General features: G+C 44.5%; 4 protein-coding genes and 1 long non-coding RNA gene across 5 annotated transcripts; 1 reads left to right on the top strand and 4 right to left on the bottom strand.

Annotated features, from left to right (window-relative positions):
• Positions 1-137: 137 nt before the first annotated feature.
• Positions 138-3,344, bottom strand: LOC112874461 (sanguinarine reductase). The gene is made up of 9 exons (XM_025937785.1): positions 2,960-3,344; positions 2,527-2,639; positions 2,380-2,433; positions 2,193-2,277; positions 1,522-1,627; positions 1,081-1,167; positions 904-1,001; positions 702-811; positions 138-370 (listed from the first exon to the last, which is right to left on the bottom strand). Exons 1-9 carry the CDS (start codon positions 3,240-3,242, stop codon positions 305-307), a joined length of 1,002 nt encoding a protein of 333 aa, XP_025793570.1. The 5' UTR covers positions 3,243-3,344; the 3' UTR covers positions 138-304.
• A 2,696-nt stretch (positions 3,345-6,040) lies between these two features.
• On the bottom strand, positions 6,041-8,972 carry LOC112877203 (50S ribosomal protein L6, chloroplastic). Its single transcript, XM_025941424.1, has 3 exons — positions 8,813-8,972; positions 7,691-7,999; positions 6,041-6,520 (listed from the first exon to the last, which is right to left on the bottom strand). Exons 1-3 carry the CDS (start codon positions 8,845-8,847, stop codon positions 6,184-6,186), a joined length of 681 nt encoding a protein of 226 aa, XP_025797209.1. The 5' UTR covers positions 8,848-8,972; the 3' UTR covers positions 6,041-6,183.
• A 2,335-nt stretch (positions 8,973-11,307) lies between these two features.
• Positions 11,308-12,348, bottom strand: LOC112877425. The gene is made up of 2 exons (XR_003225482.1): positions 12,230-12,348; positions 11,308-11,611 (listed from the first exon to the last, which is right to left on the bottom strand). It is a non-coding gene; the product is annotated as an uncharacterized LOC112877425 (long non-coding RNA).
• A 270-nt stretch (positions 12,349-12,618) lies between these two features.
• On the top strand, positions 12,619-14,051 carry LOC112875508 (uncharacterized protein At5g39865-like). The gene has a single exon (XM_025939383.1). The coding sequence runs from the start codon at positions 12,759-12,761 to the stop codon at positions 13,368-13,370; it is 612 nt and encodes a 203-aa protein (XP_025795168.1). The 5' UTR covers positions 12,619-12,758; the 3' UTR covers positions 13,371-14,051.
• A 1,532-nt stretch (positions 14,052-15,583) lies between these two features.
• Positions 15,584-18,614, bottom strand: LOC112877690 (E3 ubiquitin-protein ligase DIS1). The gene is made up of 4 exons (XM_025942049.1): positions 18,370-18,614; positions 17,317-17,540; positions 16,650-17,036; positions 15,584-16,209 (listed from the first exon to the last, which is right to left on the bottom strand). Exons 2-4 carry the CDS (start codon positions 17,515-17,517, stop codon positions 15,889-15,891), a joined length of 909 nt encoding a protein of 302 aa, XP_025797834.1. The 5' UTR covers positions 17,518-17,540; positions 18,370-18,614; the 3' UTR covers positions 15,584-15,888.
• Positions 18,615-20,782: the final 2,168 nt, after the last annotated feature.

Raw genomic sequence — 20,782 nt, 5'->3', positions numbered from 1 at the left:
GGCAAACCCACTCCCTCCCTCCCTCCATGACACACCTCACCTTCCGACAGATCGCAGATTGCATGCGATCCCCTTCGAGAGGCAATCGTCATACCTGCATGCTCAGCCCCAGCACAATGTACACAAACGACCAAATATTCTTTGCAACTCGCAATTGACTGATAATCTAAACCTCTGTACACGGTTGCTACAATAATGTTCAATGTCTAATGGGATTACATGTGTTGCTTCCATGGAATTACGTACACTACAGTATTTTGCCTATTATATACGGTGTATGTATATAGAGATTCACCGGATGCCACTATGCTGATTGGACAGAACTGAATAGCTCCTTCCACTTCTCTGGGTCCGTCCCAGGTCCTTCGCCCTGAATTACATTGTGCCCATCTCAGTGGAAGATACAACAGACTGCAATTAATTACAAGGAAAAAGAAATAGCAAAGACGCATATCTAGTGAGGTCCATTTTGGCATGCAATTCTGCTAACTATTTTAGTCTAGGGAGCAAAATTTATGGTAGCCATGGTTTGGTACCGTGTCCTTGTGATTAAGCCATGGTTTCAATCTTTATTAGCCGTCTAAAATGCTAACGAGCTTTGAATTTTAACTTGTGCAATTGAATCACATGAATTCTCAGATATCTGTCTTTGAAAATAGCTGCCGATAACCAATTGTACCCGGTCGAAAAAAAATGAATACCTTCACTGAATTAATCTCGTATATCTGTCCTTCAGTGGATTCAATATCTAAAGCTTGGATGCAGGCCTCTGCTACCACCAGTCTGCTAACTTCCCCCACAAGCTTGTCACCTAGTAGGATAATAATGAAGTGTTAGAAGAGCTAAAAACTTATTTTTTAAAAAAATCATCATAAGATGCAGGGGAATAACAAAAGGAGTAACCTTTGCCTATGACTACCGCTCGTCGCTCTCCAGCTGTAGCTTTAAGAAGTGTATTAAGATCATACGAAGTGTAGGGCCCATCAGTCAATCTTCCAGGCCTGCAAACAGCTCTTATCATGTCAGAATAATACATCCATGATGTGTCCACCGATACAATTTTCTGTGCATGAGATGAACCTGATAATGGTGAACGGTATCCCGGAATTGCGAACAAAGTCCTCTGCCATCTTCTTGTACTTGAGCACACCAAAGAGATTCATGATACTGAAAAATGCATAGCATGATTGGTTAAGAACCAAGGTTAAAATTCTGTGTAACATAGGGCCCAGTGGAATACAGAAATATCAGGGTGAAAGGCACAGAGACATACACAATGGAATTAACAAGCCAGAATGCTAAGTCTGCACACAAAATATTAGGTTTGACTTGCTGAAAGAAAGTCAATTGCAAAATAAACTAGTATGATTTTGCATATATAAGCTGTTTTTAAAACAAGGGAGTTACGCATAAGACATGTGTTGCATATTGTTTGACAGGTATCATAGCATTTACGATACTATGATGTCGTGAAGTTCAACTGTAAATACCGGAATTCTTCCTAAGAATTATAAGGTATACCTCCATGGTATTTCATTGTATTTTGTAACACCGATGGATGACACGAAAACCATCCTCTTGATTGTCCATGGAAGGGCGCTAACAAGATTTCGGATGCCATCCCAGTCTGTGAACAGGAAATGTGCGTGTAATCAGTGAACGAGCAGTAAGACAGTTTCTTGCCTACTAATTAATCACTGACATTGTTAGCTTATATATGTGATAAACATGGGTTTAGCAATAATCATAAATATGCATGCATGATCTGAGCAGCACAATGTACGTTATAAAAACTTCAATGGGTGCTTAGAACTTGAGACAAACAAAGAACTCATTAGCCCTGTACTGCAGCGACATTGCAGTTATTTTTTTTATTTGCGTCATTCTGGAATTGAAAGTCTCCTAAGCTCCATCAGGATTATCCCTAAAACTCTTGCATATATCTTAAATTTTGTGAGAGTATTTAAGAGAATTTTAAGTGCAGGTTCTTTGTTTAGCATTTTACTGCAGCATCTTGGGTGATTTAACTTCAACTGCAGAATATCAGGCAGTACATTTTTCTTTTGAAGAAATGGTAGGAGCACTAGCCTGTCATTTAAGTAGGAGAAGCAACGCCATGGGTACATAGTGTTTGATTCATTACATAAGTGAACTACTGATGCTCATACTCATGATATCAGGCAGTACAATACCTACACGTTCTGGAGTGTTATCTCCATCCCAGCGCTTCGACGGAAATGCTGTAGTTCCAGTACAGCATATCACATGTGTAACACCCTATGAAAAGAGACCCCTATATTTTGACTTATTCAATCATCACAGAAATATGGCCCATAAACAGATAAACTATATGAAATCAAAGAAACAGAGGAGTCCAACCTCAAACATTTGTGGATCCAAATCATTAGAATTTCTTGTGTCCCCTTTGTAAACCTGTCATAAAAGATAAACCTGTATTAGCACTTTGGCAGGAATCAGTATCGCTCAAGTCATGACACTGACACAATGCTGAAGCTCCAAATGTACCTGCAGCACACTCTCATCCTGCTTGCCAAATAGAGACTCGGCCTTTTCAGGATCTCTGAGGAGCAATCTTGACTTGATCTTCCTGTTCAGCAACGATGCTACAACCAACTGCCCTGCAAGATGTACTCAGTTAATATTTTGCCAACTGATCTAGCAAGCAACACTAGAACAACTGCAGCAGGACACAGTAACACAAGCCGGAAAATGTGTAAGAAGCAATGCAACACAAACATACCATCCATCGTCTTACAACGTTTAGTATATGGCATGATTCAAAGTCGGTAACTGACACTAGGATATTGTTAAATTCATCAGAGATAAAAGGGCTCTGCAGCTTTATGGTCTAGGAGCTGAAATTTGCCACGACATCTTACTTCCGATCAGGAAAATACTAGCAATGCTGGAAAATAGAGCAGATATGTTGCTGCCTTACCAACGCCGCCGGTTCCCCCAACGACCAGAACCAGCTTGGAGGACGCCTCGGAGGCCCCCGCGGCGCCGGTCTCGCCGGAAGCTTCCGTCCGCGCCGGCTGTTCCTGCACGGCCTGCGGCTCGGCCGCCGCCGCGAGCCGCCACCTGCCGCGACCCACCACCGCGCCGTTCGCGAGCGGCCCGGGGAAGGCCGCACGCGACCGCAGGAACGCCGCTCGCCCTCGCCTACCCGGCGCCGCGGGGACGAGCGACGAGAGCATGGGGTTGAAGGAAGCCACCGCCATCGTGGGGCCGAGAGCAACAGCGGGTGGAAAAACCAACGAGAGCACGCGCGCGGCGGCGGCGGCGGGAGGAGATATCGGGAGGGGAAGGCGGGGCGGGGACGCGAGCCACGCGACGCGGCGGCGGCCACCTGGCCGCAGCCCAGCCAGGCATCGGACGCCCCGGTGGGGCCCGTGCGGGTGAGTGGCTTGACGAGACGCGAGACACAGTTGAGCTTCCGTATTGTCTTCTGCACCGAATTTTTTACATTTTGGTCATTTTTTTAAAAAAATATTCAGGTTTGGACCTCCAGGGGAGGTAAACTCAACTTTGCACCATACGGATTGGCGCCATGATCTAAGACGCCGAGTAGGTCATTGCGCCAAGTTATTTGCTTTGCATCGGACGTAGCGGTGACATGATGCTGACATGGATAATACCTTGGTGCCATAGATCACGGCGCTGAGGTCAGCGCTATAGTACCAGCGCTGTGGCCGGTTCCGTGGATCTCGGCACTGAGCTGGTTTCCTACGGATTTTGGCATAAAAATACAAGAAACATTGTTCCGATTCTTGTCAAACAACATATCTATAATGCACATGGTCGGAGTACCTGACTTTTGGTCAGGAAAGCTGGGTTCGAGCCTTAACACTGGATGTGTTTTTGCATCATGTGCAGCTTCATTTTGTCGATAAATATTTTTACGTTTTGTCTATAAAACTATCATGTTCTATGGATCTACGTTTTGTTATTAGGCAATATTAGTTTAAGTGGAGCCGAGCGCTGCAGAAAATAACATATCTATAATGCACCTGGTCGGGGTACTTGACTTTGGTTTAGGAGAGCTGGGTTCGAGCCCTAACACTGGATGTGTTTTTGCATCATGTGCAGCTTCGTTTTGTCGATAAATATTTTTACGTTTTGTCTATAAAACTATCATGTTCTATGGATCTACGTTTTGTTATTAGGCAATATTAACCTAGAACCTCTTATCCTAGAGCAGAGTATCTTCACCACCTAGGCTAAAATATCATTGTTACATGTTTTGTTGGAACTTATTCTCGTAGTCTGCCGTATGCCAAAATATAAAGATTACCAGCTCGGCGCCGAGATCTACGGCGCCGAGGTATTGTCCATATCAGCGCCATATCACTGCCACATTCGACGCAAAGCAGTCCAGTGCCATGATCTATGGTGCCGAGCAGCGTTAGCTCGGCGCCGACTCCCAAGGTCCAAAGTTGAGTTTACTTCATACAGAGGTTCAAATGTGATTTTTTTTAAACAAAAGGCCAAATTGCAAAAAGTACCCGTCTTCTGCAGTTCAACGGCAATCACTGCCGTGTATTAATTTTCGTATACGTGGCGTGTCATACGCTATATTTTTGCTTTGCGTGATGAACAGTGTCATTCGCTTCACATTTATAGGATGATAAGAAAGGAGGCCTTATTCATGCACTCTTACTGCTAGCAAATTTATAGGATCATAGGTCATAGCCAGGATAATCCATCACATTTATAGGGTGATAAGATAGCAGGCCATGTTCATGCACTTTTCGTGCCCCTAAATTAAGAAGCATAGCCAGCACAATCCTTACACTTTGCCATGTTCATGTTAGGGCATCATAGATGCTGCAATTTGTAGGACTTGCATAGTTGCATCAAAGGTGCTCCTAAATTCATGAATCATAGCCAACGCAATTCTTACTCCTTGCCATTTTCATGTTATAGAACATCATAGGGGCTGAAATTGTAGGACTAGCCAAAGGAAAAGAAAAATGAAGTGATATATGGAAGTCAGAAGAAACATAGAAATGAACTCGCCTTTTCCAGCTTTGGCTGCTTGCTGATGAACATGAAAACTCATCAGATCAATTGAGCGCACACTTATACTAGTTTCCAGGTCTGCAAAAACAGGCATGTGTGCCCTCCACATTTCGCCACCGTGCAGTTCAGTAGCTCCCACATTACTTGTACTTGTACTCAATACATGTACGGGCCCAGTATGAATATAGATAATTCAGTCTCCTCTAATGTCTAATGAACTCTAGTTTATCATTTTCCTGGTAGAACCTATCAGCCTAAGTGCCTAACATCAAAAGCACCCTCGCGTACTGAGTTCCAACTTCCTCAGCTAGCAAAATCTGAAACAGACTCATGCTATTTATCACATCCTAAGCTTGCCAGAGCATCCTAACCAGCCATGAAGCTTTTGTGATCAGCACAACTTTCTAGTGACTCACCCGCTAGAAAGTTGTAGGACACCCGCTTCAGCCAGTCAACTGGTCAGAGTTCACGCACTTCCCATGCATACGGATCCAGAATCACCTTTCAATCTTTCAGTCTTGGAGTGACCAGACCATTACGTCCTGGGTTCAATTGGTGCAGATATGGGCATTCTTCTTGGTGCTAATCGCTGGTCTCGTCCACCCATGCTTGCTCCTGGTCGATTTCTTTCATTGCAGCTCTGCGCCCTCCTTCACTACTCAAAAGCCACACTGAGCGCACTCTTGTCGCAGCCACTTACGAGTCACAACCTGTCACGGTGATCCTTCTGTTCCCATTCACTTCAACATCCAGGCCTGCTTGCCCATAACTTCTGGAAAAGCCTTTGGTCAAATCAACGTATAGTCAATATATACTGAATTAACCGAACTTCTTAAATCCATGAAAACAGCAAGTATCGCATTACGATAAGGATATTCCTATCCTTCTTATCACTTGCGCATTGATCAGGGTCCTAGACATTGCAGATCAAGTATCAGTGTTGCTGTCCTTTTTTTTCAGTGGAGTTGCATAAGAGCTTGAAGGACAAGGAAGGAAATCGTGGGATCCTGAAAGTGTAGATCTACATGCCATGATCAGAAAAGAACAGAATTTTCTTAGGGTTGGCCATAGTACACGATGATCATTACAGTGGAAAAGTAAAACGAAGTGTGAAACCCGCAGAAAACAAAGAAACGGTTTCTATTTCTTCTTCCCAGCTTTGCCCTCCTTCCTTCTTACAACCTCATCAGCATACCGGATACCCTTTCCCTTGTATGGCTCAGGTGGCCTCCACTTCTTTATGGTAGCAGCAAACTGACCGATTGCGCTCTTGTCATAGCCGCTCACAATGATCCTGGTGTTCTCTTCCACCTTGACCTTCAGGCCTTCGGGAATAGCCATCCGAACAGGGTGCGAGAAACCCAGGTTCATCACGAGATCGTTGCCCTCCACCGCAGCACGATATCCGACACCCACTAATTGAAGCTTCTTATCGAATCCTTTGGACACACCAACGATGATGTTGTCTGTCAATGTTCTGCATCGAATATTTGTACCCCAAGTATTTAGAGGAAGATGTGAAGGATAGGTGAGACAGTACAAAGAATACATAATGTGATTTCTCTAACTGAGCTATAATAGAAAAATATATTAAAGATCATTCAGCAAAGAGATCATTGATGCTTAAGGCACAGAGAATGTACACACTGTGAGTCAACTATCAAATGATTAGCTGAAGCATGAAAGATAAAACATAGGCTCATGAGTAAAGGCAGATAGACAATATGGTGATGTATGACGCCTTTATGTTCAATTTTTGACCGTGCATAAAATACTTGCATGTGTGTCTCTTAACCAAGGTGGGTACCTTCCCCACGATATCTCTGCTCCTTTTATTCATTAAGATAGCGCCAAGATAAATCACAGCCCAAGTGGAACAGACACTTAATGATGTTTGCTATAGATAAAACAGATTTCACAGTTCTTGAACACCAGAAGGGAACAATAGCATAGCCTATTTCCTTGGTACCATAGCACTACTGGACAGAGAATGGTAAAAACACGAAGATAGACATTCATATTCAAATCTTTGTCAGGTCAACTAGAATGTGGCTATTTTTCTTTAAGCAGATCGCTTGGTGGATTTTGTTAAGACATAAAGTGTTGTTTCTCAGGTCTAGAACAAAGCAAGGCCATCAAAGCTACTGGCTATTGGCAAGACAAGAGGTCAGAGAAAAATGAATACAGGAAGCAGAATATTGCTATCTAGAATCCGTATCCTTGTAACAGCTGATAGGATCATAGGACTGGTTATCTACTCTATATACTGAAAATAGCATGTGTGATACAACTTACTCAAGGTACCACCTAAGGCACCGGTGGTATCACAATGAAATACTCATGGGAATCAAAACTTCTCAGGACTGTACAAAGTGATTTCTCAACTATAAGAGTTGTGACAAGAGCTTAGAGCTCATAAATTGGCAGATAACATTAGGAATATCAGGCGAAAATATATAAAACAACTAAATAAGGAATATCCTCACTAAATGGAGATGGCGTATTTATGGAAGAAGATCCGGGGGTACTCTCATTTAAGATTTGAATTATTTTAATCTTAAAATTAGCGGTGAAACACATTATGAGAAGTAAAATCAGCAAAAAATGATCTGGGAAAACTCATTTCTAGTTTCTAGTTGACGTTTACCTGAAAAGTCCGTGCATCTGGTTCGCCCTCTTGGTCTCCGCAGTCTTAAAAAGTCTCAGCTTACCAGATTTTTCTTTCACAACTTTCACTTCACCTGGATAGCTCAATGATAACTCCCCTAGCGGACCCTTAGCTTTGACAAACTGCTCCTCTAATGTGAGAGTAACATTTGATGGAACTTCGATGGGCTTCTTTCCAATTCTAGATTCCTTGCATTCCACTACTGTTCTGACAAACCCAACTCTGCCAGCAGGGATAACACGAGGACGAATCCCTTGTGTCTTTCCGAGGAAGCCAGTTCTTGAATTGCTGTTTCATTTCAGAGAAGTAAGATCTCCACTAAAATTTCCATATTAGATTTTAGAAGAAAACACTCCTTCCTATTAAACAGCAATGGATACATTTGCAGTAAGCACTTTATTAAACAAAAATGAATTTAAAACATGAACTCCTCAGCGCAACATTTGCTACTGACTAGAAAGATGGGATCTAAACTTCTAAAGACCAAGCAGTAAAAGCTATCAAGCCCCAAAATAGGGTTGCTAAACTGTCGCTTCACCTTGAACTTTGTTCCAAGGCACTATATAATCCTATATATATCAAGCTAATGACTCATGATGTTACCAGGGAGGGATGTTAAGAAGGGCAACATACTGAATGGTACCATATTTTGTAAGTTTACGGGGCTTCAGTCTTCAGATATCAGGTGGATAAAAACATTAGCAGTAGATCATCAATCAGCGAGCCGTGGAAGCAAAACAAGGACCTACATCAATGCTATAGGAAAACCGAACATTTTTGTAAGACAGAACACTAAACGCATCCAAATTGCTGTCGAAGTTGAGATACAGAACCTCCATTCGGAGGCTGCAACTTCCTGCGGTAATGCAGGAAGATGCGACTGACTGCATTTAACCGAATCTTCCTAAAAAGCTAGACTGATTGTTGAACGGAAGCAATCATCGACCCACGATGGTGGAACGGCAGCACTTCGCGTGTGCCGTCGAAGGAGGGCCGAGCCGAAAACCACAAAGATGTATCTTTCCTAAGACTAGGAGCCCGTGCCCGAGGCAGGGAGGGCCGCAGACAGAAAGGAGAGGGGACGCGGAGGAAGGGGCGTACCACGGGAGATGGAGGGAAGGGGAGAGGGACGCCATAGTCGGGCGCTCGCAGTCGCCGGAGCTCCGCTTGGTCGGTCGGGCGGTCGGCCGCCCTCCGTGCAGCCGCGCGGTTTTCTTATCCTGGCGCTCGGAGCTAGCGCACGACTCTTCTTCTATTATCCAGTGTGCGGGTGTGTCAGTGTGAGAGATGAAGCGAAGCCGTCTGACTACTGGGCTGGGCTCAGGCCAGGCCTGACGCACATATGGGCTCAGCCCGTATAGGCACCAGTAAACTTGTCTCGCTCGGCTGCAAGGAGGCTCCACAACAATCAGTCAGTGTGGGCCGTTAGATGCGCATTGGACAGCATCAACTGAAGTCGCCCAACCGCTGCAAAAGAAGCTGACTTGCTCTGGTTGCTCTTGACTGACGAAACTGACGAAATGAACACGCCATTCAGGTTCAGAGTTGCCGGACACAATCCATCCGCCGCAGCAAACTATCCCTTGAATCATTCTTGGTTCAAGTTTGGACTGAACAAAACAGCATTTCGCAGATCTCACCAATGGACCATGGATTCGAAATCCAAGCCTGTACTTGTTGTAAGAAAGTTCAGACATAAACCTGTAAACAAATAGCATTTTTCAGCTTCCACCAAAGGGCCAGGGAATCGAAATCCAAGCAGTATCTAAATAAGAAAGTTCAGAAACAAATGACAAGCCCCATCTTGCAATGCAAGATGAACGATGCAATGCGATCAGCAACATTTTCTTTCCTTTTTCTTTTTGGATTTGAGTTGCCTCTTGTTGTTAAGGCAAAGCATCGAAATCACAGAGACAAAGTGGAGACCATGGCGTTGTGTGATCATGGAGTTCAGGAGTTGACGGAGGAAAGGGTTGGCCTGATGAGAAGAAGAGGAACAGGCGCCGCCCAGCCCGCGCCCTCGGCGAGCTATAGATCCACGGTCCCTCGCCCTCCCTGACCGCTTCCGAGCTATAGACTAGATCCCAGCCTGCGCCATCGCCGGCCGCCGCCGCCGCTAGTGCTTTACAGCGGAGTGCGAAGGCAGGGCCGCGTCCTCGGGGACGCGCTGTGGGCCGGATCGGAGGAAGGGGATGGTAGCGCGAAATCGACGGAGAGCGTGGGACGGGTGCAGCGGCGAGGCCAGCGGCGGTTGGCGGGCAGCAGCGCAGCATTGCCGGAGGCCATTGCCGCCGGCGACGAACATTTGCAAAACAGCCCCTAAAAGTGCAAATAGCCCCTGGAGTGGATCGCGATCCGAGTATTTGCATGTTGCACCCTAACATTTGCATATAACCCCCTATTTTGGATCGCGATTAATAATCATGATCCGATTATTTGCATATTGCCCCCTTAGTTTACAAATACACCCCTGTCTTGGTATTTTTCTTGGCCGGTCGCCGTGCTCCCGGTCGGAATCTCGCAGCCCCGTCACCCTCTCAGACCCCAGCACAAGTAGTCTGCAGATCTGCTCGGTTCCTCTTTGGAGGCGTTCGCTTGGCTGACAGCTTTGAATTCGGGATGAGCGAGCGGCCGCGGCTTGAGCTCGCGCGGAGGTCGGGACTGTCCGTCGCGGGCCGCAGGTGCCCACTGCATGTCCTCCTGCACGGTAGCAACCCACGCGGGTGCCGGAATCGGTTCGATCGATCATCGAAAGCATAGAAAATAGTGTTGGATTGCTAGGAATGGAATTCCTCATTCAGACACTCAGTATCTTCAGAACATTCAGAGTGAGCGGGGAGCAGAGCAAGTTGGCAGCTTACTGGCCGGTTCAGGCGTTCAGCTACTTCATCATCATCGTCCAGCGCGCATCCAACACTCCGGATCAAGTAAAGATTGGACTAGCGCCTAAAGTAGTTTTGCCAGATGTTAAACAACGTGCTATTTCCTTTAAGCTTTTCGTTAAAATATTGATCCTAGACTCCTAGTCGGCTGTTATTCAGGATGAGATCCAGGTCTGTTAGCTATTATCGAAGAAGAACCACTCAGAAAACGCTAGGATAGCGTAGTAGCTGTATTTCAATGCCGTCTTCTTGTCGCACCGGTATCGGATCTGAACCCAGTTATCTCCGATTCAGTACTGCAGTTGCGGCTCTATCAAATTCTCTCCAATCTTTCTCTCATGTTCTTGTTCTTTGTGTGCTATTTCTGACCGCGCTTCTCGATCCCCTTTTGTTTTTCCTCACATGGATCCTTTTTATTTTTACGTCCCTCACGGACAGTGTTTTTTCTCTCAAGAAACCCCACTCCTGATGTGGTTTGGTTACGCGGGAGGCAACTTAAAAGAAAACCTGTTCATATAGAGATTTACCACCTGAATTTAGCATACGATGTCTGAAATATTTCCTGAACATTTGTTGGTTAGTCGTCAATTGTATATCTCAAGAGCAGCTCCCCAAAATTGATCCACACACCTGTTTTAGCATATAGCGAGGAATGCAAATCAAATTACAGGCCAATGCTCTCCTCTGAACTGTGATCTTTTGCCGCTCGAGTGATGTGTTTTAACCAATTTGGATCCATCTCGACATCCAAAAGACCAAAGGTCATACAAATCAGTACACTAGTGGTTCAACCACTAACCAAAGAAAACAAAAGCTGGATGGTTTTCTCGAAATTCACCCTGGTTTTGTTTGGCATGGCATCTCTGCCGTGCCTTGGCATCTCTGTGAATACTGATCTTCGAATCCATCTTCAGCAACATAGATCCCTTGAAACATTCTTCATTCACGTTTGGACTGAACAAAACAGCATTTCTCGGATTCCACCACCGAGCCATCGATTCGAAATCCTTGCCAACACCTGTGTATGAAAGTTCAGACATAAATGACCAAGACGAACTGCACGTAAAGAATCAGATGACAAATGTTGCAAAGCTTTTCGGTTCTGATCAGCAACAAGTTTTCTTGTTCCTTCTTTTTTTTGAATTTTTTGAAAAAAGTTTTTTGTTTGAAATAAGTTGCCCCTTGTTAAGGCAAATCAGCGACCACATGAAGTGCACATGCATCCAAATCACGCGGACGAGAGGAGACGAAGACAATGGTATTGGTCTGATCAAGTTGATGGAGGAAGGGGTTGGCCTGATGAGAAGAAGAGGAGCATGCGCCGCCAGCCCGCACCATCGGCAAGCTACAGGATCCATGGACTTTCACCTTCACTGGCCAGTGGCCACTGCCAAGCTATAGACCATACGCCAGCCCGAGCCACTGCCGGCCGCCGGGGTGCCGCTAGTGCTTCTATGCGGGAGGCCGGCTCGGGGCACGGGGGACGCGCTGTGGGCCGGAGGAGCGTGGACTCGGTGGAGCGGAGCGGAGCAAGGGGAGGCCGGAGAGGGATGCAACGGCGATGAAGAGGCCGCGTAGGAGGAGCGCCTCGGCGAGAATCCAGCGGGTGCGGTTGAGGGGATCCCTAGAGAAGTACCCGGAGTTCAATCGCGATGGCGAGGCGGTCGCCGCCGTCGCTGGCGCCGGATGGGAAGGGGGAGGCGGGGAGCCATGAGCGCGGAGGATCGCAGGAGCAGTGCTGCTGTGCAAAATTTCAGAACCGAAATTTACAATCGCGATCCAAATAGGGGTCTATATGAAATAATGAGACCAAGTTTATCATAAAACCCCCTAATTTGGATCGTAGTTATTAATCGCGATCCAATTTAGGAGGTTAAATTAAAAAAAAAAAGAGATTCGTGTTTTTTCACATAACCCCCTAAAATGGGTCGCGATTAATAATTGAGGGGTTAATTGTAATTAGCTGTCAAGGATGCGTATATCGGTTTCAAGAGCGAGCAATCTGTCGTCGTCGACATCAATAACCCAAGTCAGAACTCAGACACCAAACCGGCCTTCCTCTGATTCCCCACACCTCATCCCCCCTTTCCTCTCGTCGTCGCCGACTCGCCGGCCTTCACAGTACACTTCACCGGCCATCTCCCCGGCGGAGGAGGCGGCCGGAGATGGACGACGTCAGCGGTGGCGCACCGGGGGCGGGCTCCAAGAACAAGAAGCCGCGGCACCTGTCCCGGTCGCTCACCTACCACCACCACCACCCGTACCAGGGGCGCCACCTGCCGCCGACGACGCCGCCATCGCCGGCGCCCAACCAGCAGCGCCCGCGGTCGGTGGTCCTCTACACGACGTCGCTCCGCGGCGTGCGCCGCACGTTCGCGGACTGCTGCGCGGTGCGCGCCGCGCTGCGGGGGCTCCGCGTCGCCGTGGACGAGCGCGACGTCTCCATGGACGCCGCGCTCCGGCGGGAGCTCCAGGGCATCCTCGCCGCGCGGGGCCGCGGATTCTCGCTCCCGCAGCTCCTCGTCGGCGGCGTGCTCGTCGGCGGCGCCGAGGAGGTCCGCCGCCTGCACGAGTCCGGCGAGCTCCGCCGCGTCCTCGAGGGCGCCCCTGGCCAGGACCCGGCCTTCGTCTGCGGCGCCTGCGGGGGCTTCCGGTTTGTGCCCTGCAGCGCCTGCGACGGTTCCCGCAAGGTGTTCGTAGAGGAGGAGGGGCGCGCCCGCCGCTGCATCGAGTGCAACGAGAACGGATTGGTACGCTGCCCCAATTGCTGTTCTTGATCGCTCAGTAGATGAACCTACCATGTTAACTGTAGTATGCGAACCAAAGAATTAGAGATGCAGAGAGAAACAAGGAAGAAGGCTTCCTTGGTTTCTTGGCCTGTGGTAGGCTGTGGACTTGTAGTTATGCACACAGTTGGAGATTGGGTATGTTGTTAGTGTTTGGGTGGAGAACGAATGGTTTCTTGGCCCTGCATTTGTAAAATCTGCTGCGCGATGATCGCACCTGGTGATTGTGGTGCCATCTCAAAATACTATACATGTTTGTGTGTATGAAATGTATTGAGAAACGTTCTTCATGTAGTAGAAGAAGGAACATAGGATTAGAGATTTATCGGCTGTACACAGAGGCAAGAAAGGTGGAGCCTTCCTTGTTTCCTTGGCCAGATTTATGCTGTAAACCTTGTGGTTGTGTACAGGGTTGGAGATTGGGTGTGGTGAGTGGTTTTAATGTTTCGGGAAGAGGACAATATGCCAATAGGGTCATTGGCTGTGTAGTTAAAAAAATCTGTGATGGGGAATCACAATTGGTGATTAGGGTGCCATCTCATGTATATTTGTGTGTGCGTGGAATGTATATTGAACATTGATATCCGGAGTGGGTTTGGTCAATGTAACTAATGGAGGTTGTGCTAAACATTGTTCATTGTATATCTCCCCCTATTTTGGTGTTCTCTTTTAGATGTTTTCTTGGCTCCTGGGTAAGCATTTGTTGTGCTCTGAATTCTGAAATATTTGATGCGCATTTTTCTTGAACACCATGTGCAAATGATTTTGAAGTTATTTTATTCCTAGCTTAGTAGCAACACATTATCTTACGCAAAAAATGGAGCATTGCTTGTCTTAAAGAACCCTAGCTGCTGTGGTTTGCAATACTATGATCTTGCTGTTCAATAGTTAAATTGAATATTCGGCACAAATTCTGCAGTACTACACTTTTGTCTTGAAGAATCCTGGTTCTGTGGTTTGTAATGTGGCATGCGTGCATTGCGAAACTTGGTATTTTCAGCAATGCAAGATCACTTCCTAACCTAAGAACTGGCTTGGAACTAGTATCACTTTTGCTGTGTAGTGGCTTGGGACCAGAGTTGGGACAGAGCCAGCCCATTAGCCTGAGAAATGTTCTTTCCACATGACAGGCTTGAGAGAAAAAACATATAGATGGCTCAGCATTTCAGATTACTAAACTAGCAAAAGATCAGTATTATGATTCTGTATGTTCCCAGAGTACTAATTTGAGTAAGTAAAATGTCTGAAGACTGAAGTAGATGCAGCCACCCACTAATCATACTGATAGAAAGAACCGATAATCTCATCATCATTTAAGGTGGCGTTTTATTGCAATTCACATGAAGGAGACTATGTTTCAACTCTCTATTTTACAATTTGATGAAACCAGTTTGGATGAAACTCTCTGTAGTGACTCTCCAACTGAAAGTTTGAATGAGCTTGAATAACCTAATTGCCTGTGAGCTCATATCTTGCAAGTAAATGGAAGAAGTTTTTAACTTATAAAGAAATGTTTACTGTATGAAATAAAAAGCTTATCTGTCTTGTTTCGTCTTTGGCTGTAATGGCCGCACCTGTTTGAAGATTATAATTTCTGATTGTACATAAAAGAAATCACATCTCCATATTGTATTTGTTATAGGGGCGTCATTTGTCTTTCATATGCGAATAAACTGAAAGTTTGAATTTGACAATTGCGCAGTTGCTATGACATCATATAAAAAATGCATGTTTTATTTTTTTTTCTTGTTGCACTAGTGATTATGCTTTTGTGTCACATATGCTCTGTTTTCTAAACCAGCCCGCTGATTACACGAACGAGATCTGTAGAATGAGATATGAAGGATCACATTGATGATGCTGAGACAGAAACTGGATCACATTGATGTTGCTGAGAAACTTTATTGTGCACGCAAGATGGATGTAAAGATCAATAGAGTTTGAACGGAAGTATGAACGCACGGTAGACGGTACTGAGGAACTGCTTATAGTAGTGCTATTTGTTTCTCCTGGGTTCTAGTGCGATGCATAATCCAATATTTTGGCATTATATATTTCAAAATCTTGAGCCTACCTGTTTGAAACCTTTCCATTTTCATCTACTAGCACTTCATTTCCTCTCTACTCCGGCCTCCGGAAGATGGCACTCACCACTCCAGAAGGGATCCTTTCTAGCATTTAACCATACTTAATTCCCAAGCACATATCATACGCATCTCATGAGTTGCCATTAGATTCTCCTATACCACAGAATGGCAGCTCCTGGACAGTTCAAATCGAAGAGATCTCTACCAATTCTACATCAGTACCGTCCTGGTTTACATGAGATGTGCTACATCCACCGGCACCAGGTTACAGAAGCCAAAAGACAATAGCAAACTAGAGCAGGCTAAAAAAAAAATGCGAATCGTCGGTTCCTGCATGCGGCTACAGCTCTTGCTAATGTGATTCGTGACCTCAGGAGGTCAGGACAGCGCGAAGGCTGAAGAGGGTGGACTACCTGATTATCCTACTGCTCCTTCCAGATTCTCCCAGTGACCCGCAGCTTGAGCTCCTTCCTGTCCCCTCCCGAGAAAAACAGAGCCATGTTCCGCTGGATGATCAGCCCGTCATAGCTGTCACGGACCTTACGGTGGCTGTCTCTGATGCTCCGTGGCACCCCTTGCCAGATCATCTTGCGTCCGGTGCCTCCCACCTCCAGGCTGTAGCTGTAGTTCTTTGCTTCTGCATCGTCTCCCATGAATCTCAGGAAGGCAATGTAGACAGGTGCCATGCCAAGCTGAAAGGCTTCAAAGTGTAAGCAGAAGTATTGGCCAAAGCAGCTAAACACCTGCATGAGATAATTATAATAAGTTTGTTTAGTTAATTGCTTGTTCAATGGTAATGACAAAATTAATAGGAAACATCACATTTTTATTGCACTGGAAGAAATCGGTGAGAGAAGATAGCAGATCAAGAAGCAATTTGAAATGTTTTGCGCTCTTGACTTGAAACAGTCAAAGACTGTTCGTTAAAATTGGATGATGATGGATCTGTACATGCACTGTCTTTGTATGAGAAATTATCTTCAGCCCAACAAATTTGTGATGATCAGCACCTTTATTGTATATGTGCGACAGATACTTGCAAGTTGATAAACACATGCCACGCTAATATTTGACAAATATACAAAAAGTTTCGCTTTGAAACACCCACAAAAAGTTAAATTCAAACTTCAATCTTTACCCAATAGAAATTGTTAATCAACGTGTTGATGTAAATGAGTAATACCGTAAGCATCCAGGTGGCATTCTCGACTTCATGAGGGTTTGGCTTGACATAGCGATGGTTGAAGGTGCAGCCATTGTGCATGTCAACTTTGTGCTCATCTTTCAAGTGATTTACCAAGTACGGAATGTCACCAGCAACTGTGCATTCAGATCCAGCATATGGACAGCTATAAGGCCTATACTGGCACTGAGACTCATGCTTCAGCTTGCTGTAGTAAGGATATATGCCTGAGCACCCAAAGCTCTGGTACTTGCATGGAAGTTCAAGAGATGCAGCCACCTTCTCGAGAGCAAGGCATCTTATGTTACCCAGTTCATGTCTACAAGTTGGACAGCGATTATGAACCCTTGGTTTGCATCCCGAGCACAATGTATGACCATTAGAGCACTGCATAGATAAAAGATGGCATTAGTATCATATGAAATAAGATTATAATAGTTGGATAAAAGATATGTAGAAGAGCAATTTGTGGTTTCGAAACAATGTACGTTAAACGTCTCCAGAAAACTGGAATGGACAAGACAAAAATTGCGATAGTAGTTCATGATACTGAAAGCAACTCTTAAACCAGTAGACCATAATTTTCATCCAAACGGCTAGTTTTGAACAGGGTTAATTTAATACAAGCATAGATATAAACATGCAATTGATCGGTATCAATGTGCACCTGATGAATAGGAGGATACATGGAACTCAAGCAGACTGGACATTCCAGAAGATCACGCACACTGCTAGACACCACCACATTTGGTTTTGGTGGCTGCTGAATATGGTCACCAGTGAGTTCAGTAACATCCAGTACCTCAGTCTTTGGGGGATCAATAACCTCAGAACAGGAATCATCAATATAACCAGCTGTGGCCATCATCAGGGTCTTGGAATTATATGGTCCTGGAAGGAGCAAAAGGACAAAAATATTCCATTATAGTATGCAATTTAAAAAGGAAGGGAAAGATGCATTCAATAAGTCAGTAGTCTGTAGATAATGGTACTCGTAACACAAATTATTTCATTACCATCTCGAGTATAAGCACAATTTTACAGTACCGATACAGTCTAGCGATATGATTGGGCACTATTAAAAGATTTTGAAATAGATGGAGCACACAGTCTCTAGGGTCTCAAGTGATGCTTTCAAGTGTTGACCAGGCAGGTCTTCCTACTTACGCAACAAATATCCCACACAATTCTCTTAGACTTGTTCAAAGTTTTCGGGTACACCTCATATCAAGCTTTTATTAGCATTGCTTTCACGAGAAGAAAAGGTTGTACACCTTGAGAGCGAGGATGTGATGTTATATTTTCATTCTTTTGAGTGCCTTTGAATTGAACAAAGGGCGTGTTTGGAACCCTGTGGCCTTTGTATGTTAAACAACCAAAGCTTGACTCTTTTCTGATCTTTTATCGATAAAAATCACACCTAGATGGGAAAGCAAGGAGATTTACATAAGAAAGAAGCGAATCCAAGCGGCAGGAAATCGCATCAGATCGAGAAACAAAACCAAAAATCCCTGCTCAAACCCTGGCAACCAGCAAGCGCGCAGTTAAACCCATTCGCTTCCTTCAGCTTGCCCACATTCGAATCGCTCGAGTCGAGTCGTCTCGGAAATTCGGAGAACTCCTTCCCACCCTCCCTCCCGAAAAACCCAATCTTTCACCCGAAAACCATGAAAAATTCCCAAGAAAAATGAAGCGGCAAAGACTTGGAGCAGGGTTTTACCTCGGCTGAAGAGGGGACGGAATGGGCCGGCTCGGCCGCCCTGATCCCGCCCGCTTGCGGCTAGGGGCCTGCGGCGGCGATGGTTGGCGAGGTGAGGAGGCAGCGGCCGAGATGAGAGAGGAGAGAGGAGAGAGGCGAGGGATTTCGAATGAATGCTCTCTCTCTCTCTCTCTCTGTGGTCGTTTTTGTTTTCTTGCTCTGGTTGTGTGTTTTCTCTCGCGAAAGTCGTGAAGCTTTTTCGTTCCGTGCGCCATTTGTTTGGATCCTCCGGCCCTCGGGACTCGCCCTTCCATTCACTCACCCATTTTCATAATATTAGGCTAATCGTAATGACGGTTTCATGGCGAGTTTTATGGCATTAATTACTATGATATATCAGCATTTTTGATGATATGATACTGATTTAATGAGGGAAGAGAAGAAATCAGTTTCATTCCCACGACACTCTGCTAACTTATTTCCAAGACGTTGGAAATAGCGTGAAACGACCACTGTCACCGCCGTTATTTTATGGGGGATCCCGTGCTACACTAGATCAACTAACTAGTATTTAGTTACACCGGTTAGTGAAACGACCACTGTCACCGCCGTTATTTTGAAAACTGAAACTCTCCATTGAGACATAGGGTGTGTTCGTTTCTTAGGTCTAAAGTTTAAACCCGTCACATCAAAGAGAATCTTGTCATTTAAAAGTATTAAATAAAGTCTAATTACAAAACTAATTGCAGAACCCCAGGGCTAATTCGCGAGACGAATCTAATGAGGTATATTAGTCCATGATTAGCGGATGATTACTGTAGCATCACTGTGGCAAATTATGGATTAATTAGGCTCATTAAATTTGTCTCGCGAATTAGCACCCATCTGTGCAAAAAGTTTTGTAATTAGACTTTATTTAATACTTCTAAATGACAAGATTCTCTTTGATGTGACGGGTCTAAACTTTAGAGGGTAGGAAACGAACATATCCATAGTGTTTCGTTTATCCCCAAGCTGATGTGGCATTCTTGAAAACAGGATATGAAACCTCCCATTGTAATTAGCCTTATAAATCGAATAATTGTAAGGAAGAGGATGCCATAAACAAATCGAATTGCTAGTCAATCATTTAACCGCGTATACTGATGGCTGCGGTCGATGTGCTCAAACTCTGGCAAGGAAGAGAGTCGTTTGGATAATCTTCCAGATTATAAACATGGTCTGCAAGCAAACAGTCGATTTGACCCTTCTTAGGAAAACTTTGACTAATGATCTTGTGCCGTGGACTCATGGTCAAGTGTTTTTTTTTTCAAAATAGCCGTTCTACTCTTTCAATTTTGAGCCGAGGGTCAAGTGTTTTTCTTCAAGTTTATCTTTTAACTTTTAGATTGATCAATATAGTTGCTCAACTTTTGTTTTGATCAAACTCATCTTTATATTGATATTATACTATTATATGAGATTTATGAAAAAAATCTTCTTTGCCCTTAGCTCCTTCCTCTTCTAAATTCATTTAAGAGCTGAACATCACAAGTGTTGTAACGTAAAATTTTATTTACCCATGCATTGTATTGTATTGCGGACGCATAGAGAGTAAAAATAGAACTACTTATTGCATAACTACTTAGCACCGTATAAAATATTGCAGAAAGTTGAGCGAGCAGTGATACAAACAGTGAAAATTGAGGAGGGAGAAAGAAACGAGCTAAGGCATATAAAGTGTAAACACGTCGCCGACGGCAAAAATTGAGGGGGTGTTTAGTTACCTAAGGCTTATAATAAGTCCCATCCAATAAGCTCCAAATAAGCCACGTTCCATACAAACACCTAGATTTAAAGGTGAGGTTTACTATAAGTCTCTTCATAAGTCCATAAGCCCCTTATTTACTATAAGCCCCACCAGAAAAACAACACTTTACAATCTCTATTCTCCACAACCCTATCCATTCAGCCCCTTTAAGGATATTAATAAGGGGCACAAAAATCATTTATTACTATATAAACTTATCATAAATTCATACAACCAAATATTTATTTAAGCTTATTATAAACATCTCCATATAGATTTATAATAAATCTTAAGTAACCAAACAGGCTCTGAGATTGCCTGCTTACCTGAGTGGCAGGTACCTAGTAGCCACCAGGGCCCCTTTTATTTTTGCCCGTTCAAAGCGAGCAAGCAGCATTTGAAATAAAATTAGAAGATTGTACCTAGCAGAAAAAATTTCAAAAAAATTCTATTCTAGACCACGATTGGATCTGGGAGCTAAATTTTATCTCTCTTATTTAGATGCTAATTAGAAAGATCAAATATGAGCTAATTGCATGGATAAAGAATAGTTAGAGTCTATAGCCCTAATTAGACCATAATTAACTCATATTTAGTCCATTAACAAAACTAGAGTTAAGTTTTAGCCTCTATCTTAGCTCATCC

Source organism: Panicum hallii, chromosome 9 (assembly GCF_002211085.1).
Source record: "Panicum hallii strain FIL2 chromosome 9, PHallii_v3.1, whole genome shotgun sequence".
NCBI classification, from domain to species: Eukaryota; Viridiplantae; Streptophyta; class Magnoliopsida; order Poales; family Poaceae; genus Panicum; species Panicum hallii.
The sequence above is the reverse complement of the archived record's forward strand: the minus strand, read 5'-3'. Positions and strand labels throughout refer to the sequence as shown.

What these genes read in the sequence shown, in the direction of transcription:
- LOC112874461 (XM_025937785.1), bottom strand. Translation starts at nt 3,242, where the DNA reads ATGGCGGTGGCTTCCTTCAACCCCATGCTCTCGTCGCTCGTCCCCGCG. An exon ending in TAACACTCCAGAACGTGTAG is followed by an intron (nt 1,628 to 2,192) that starts GTATTGTACTGC and finishes TCCTGTTCACAG; the next exon opens with ACTGGGATGGCATCCGAAAT. An exon ending in ATACCGTTCACCATTATCAG is followed by an intron (nt 1,002 to 1,080) that starts GTTCATCTCATG and finishes AGCTGTTTGCAG; the next exon opens with GCCTGGAAGATTGACTGATG.
- LOC112877203 (XM_025941424.1), bottom strand. Translation starts at nt 8,847, where the DNA reads ATGGCGTCCCTCTCCCCTTCCCTCCATCTCCCGTG. An exon ending in CCTTCCCTCCATCTCCCGTG is followed by an intron (nt 8,000 to 8,812) that starts GTACGCCCCTTC and finishes GAAATGAAACAG; the next exon opens with CAATTCAAGAACTGGCTTCC. An exon ending in CAGATGCACGGACTTTTCAG is followed by an intron (nt 6,521 to 7,690) that starts GTAAACGTCAAC and finishes TATTCGATGCAG; the next exon opens with AACATTGACAGACAACATCA.
- LOC112875508 (XM_025939383.1), top strand. Translation starts at nt 12,759, where the DNA reads ATGGACGACGTCAGCGGTGGCGCACCGGGGGCGGGCTCCAAGAACAAG.
- LOC112877690 (XM_025942049.1), bottom strand. Translation starts at nt 17,517, where the DNA reads ATGATGGCCACAGCTGGTTATATTGATGATTCCTGTTCTGAGGTTATT. An exon ending in TGTATCCTCCTATTCATCAG is followed by an intron (nt 17,037 to 17,316) that starts GTGCACATTGAT and finishes TTATCTATGCAG; the next exon opens with TGCTCTAATGGTCATACATT. An exon ending in ATGCCACCTGGATGCTTACG is followed by an intron (nt 16,210 to 16,649) that starts GTATTACTCATT and finishes TATCTCATGCAG; the next exon opens with GTGTTTAGCTGCTTTGGCCA.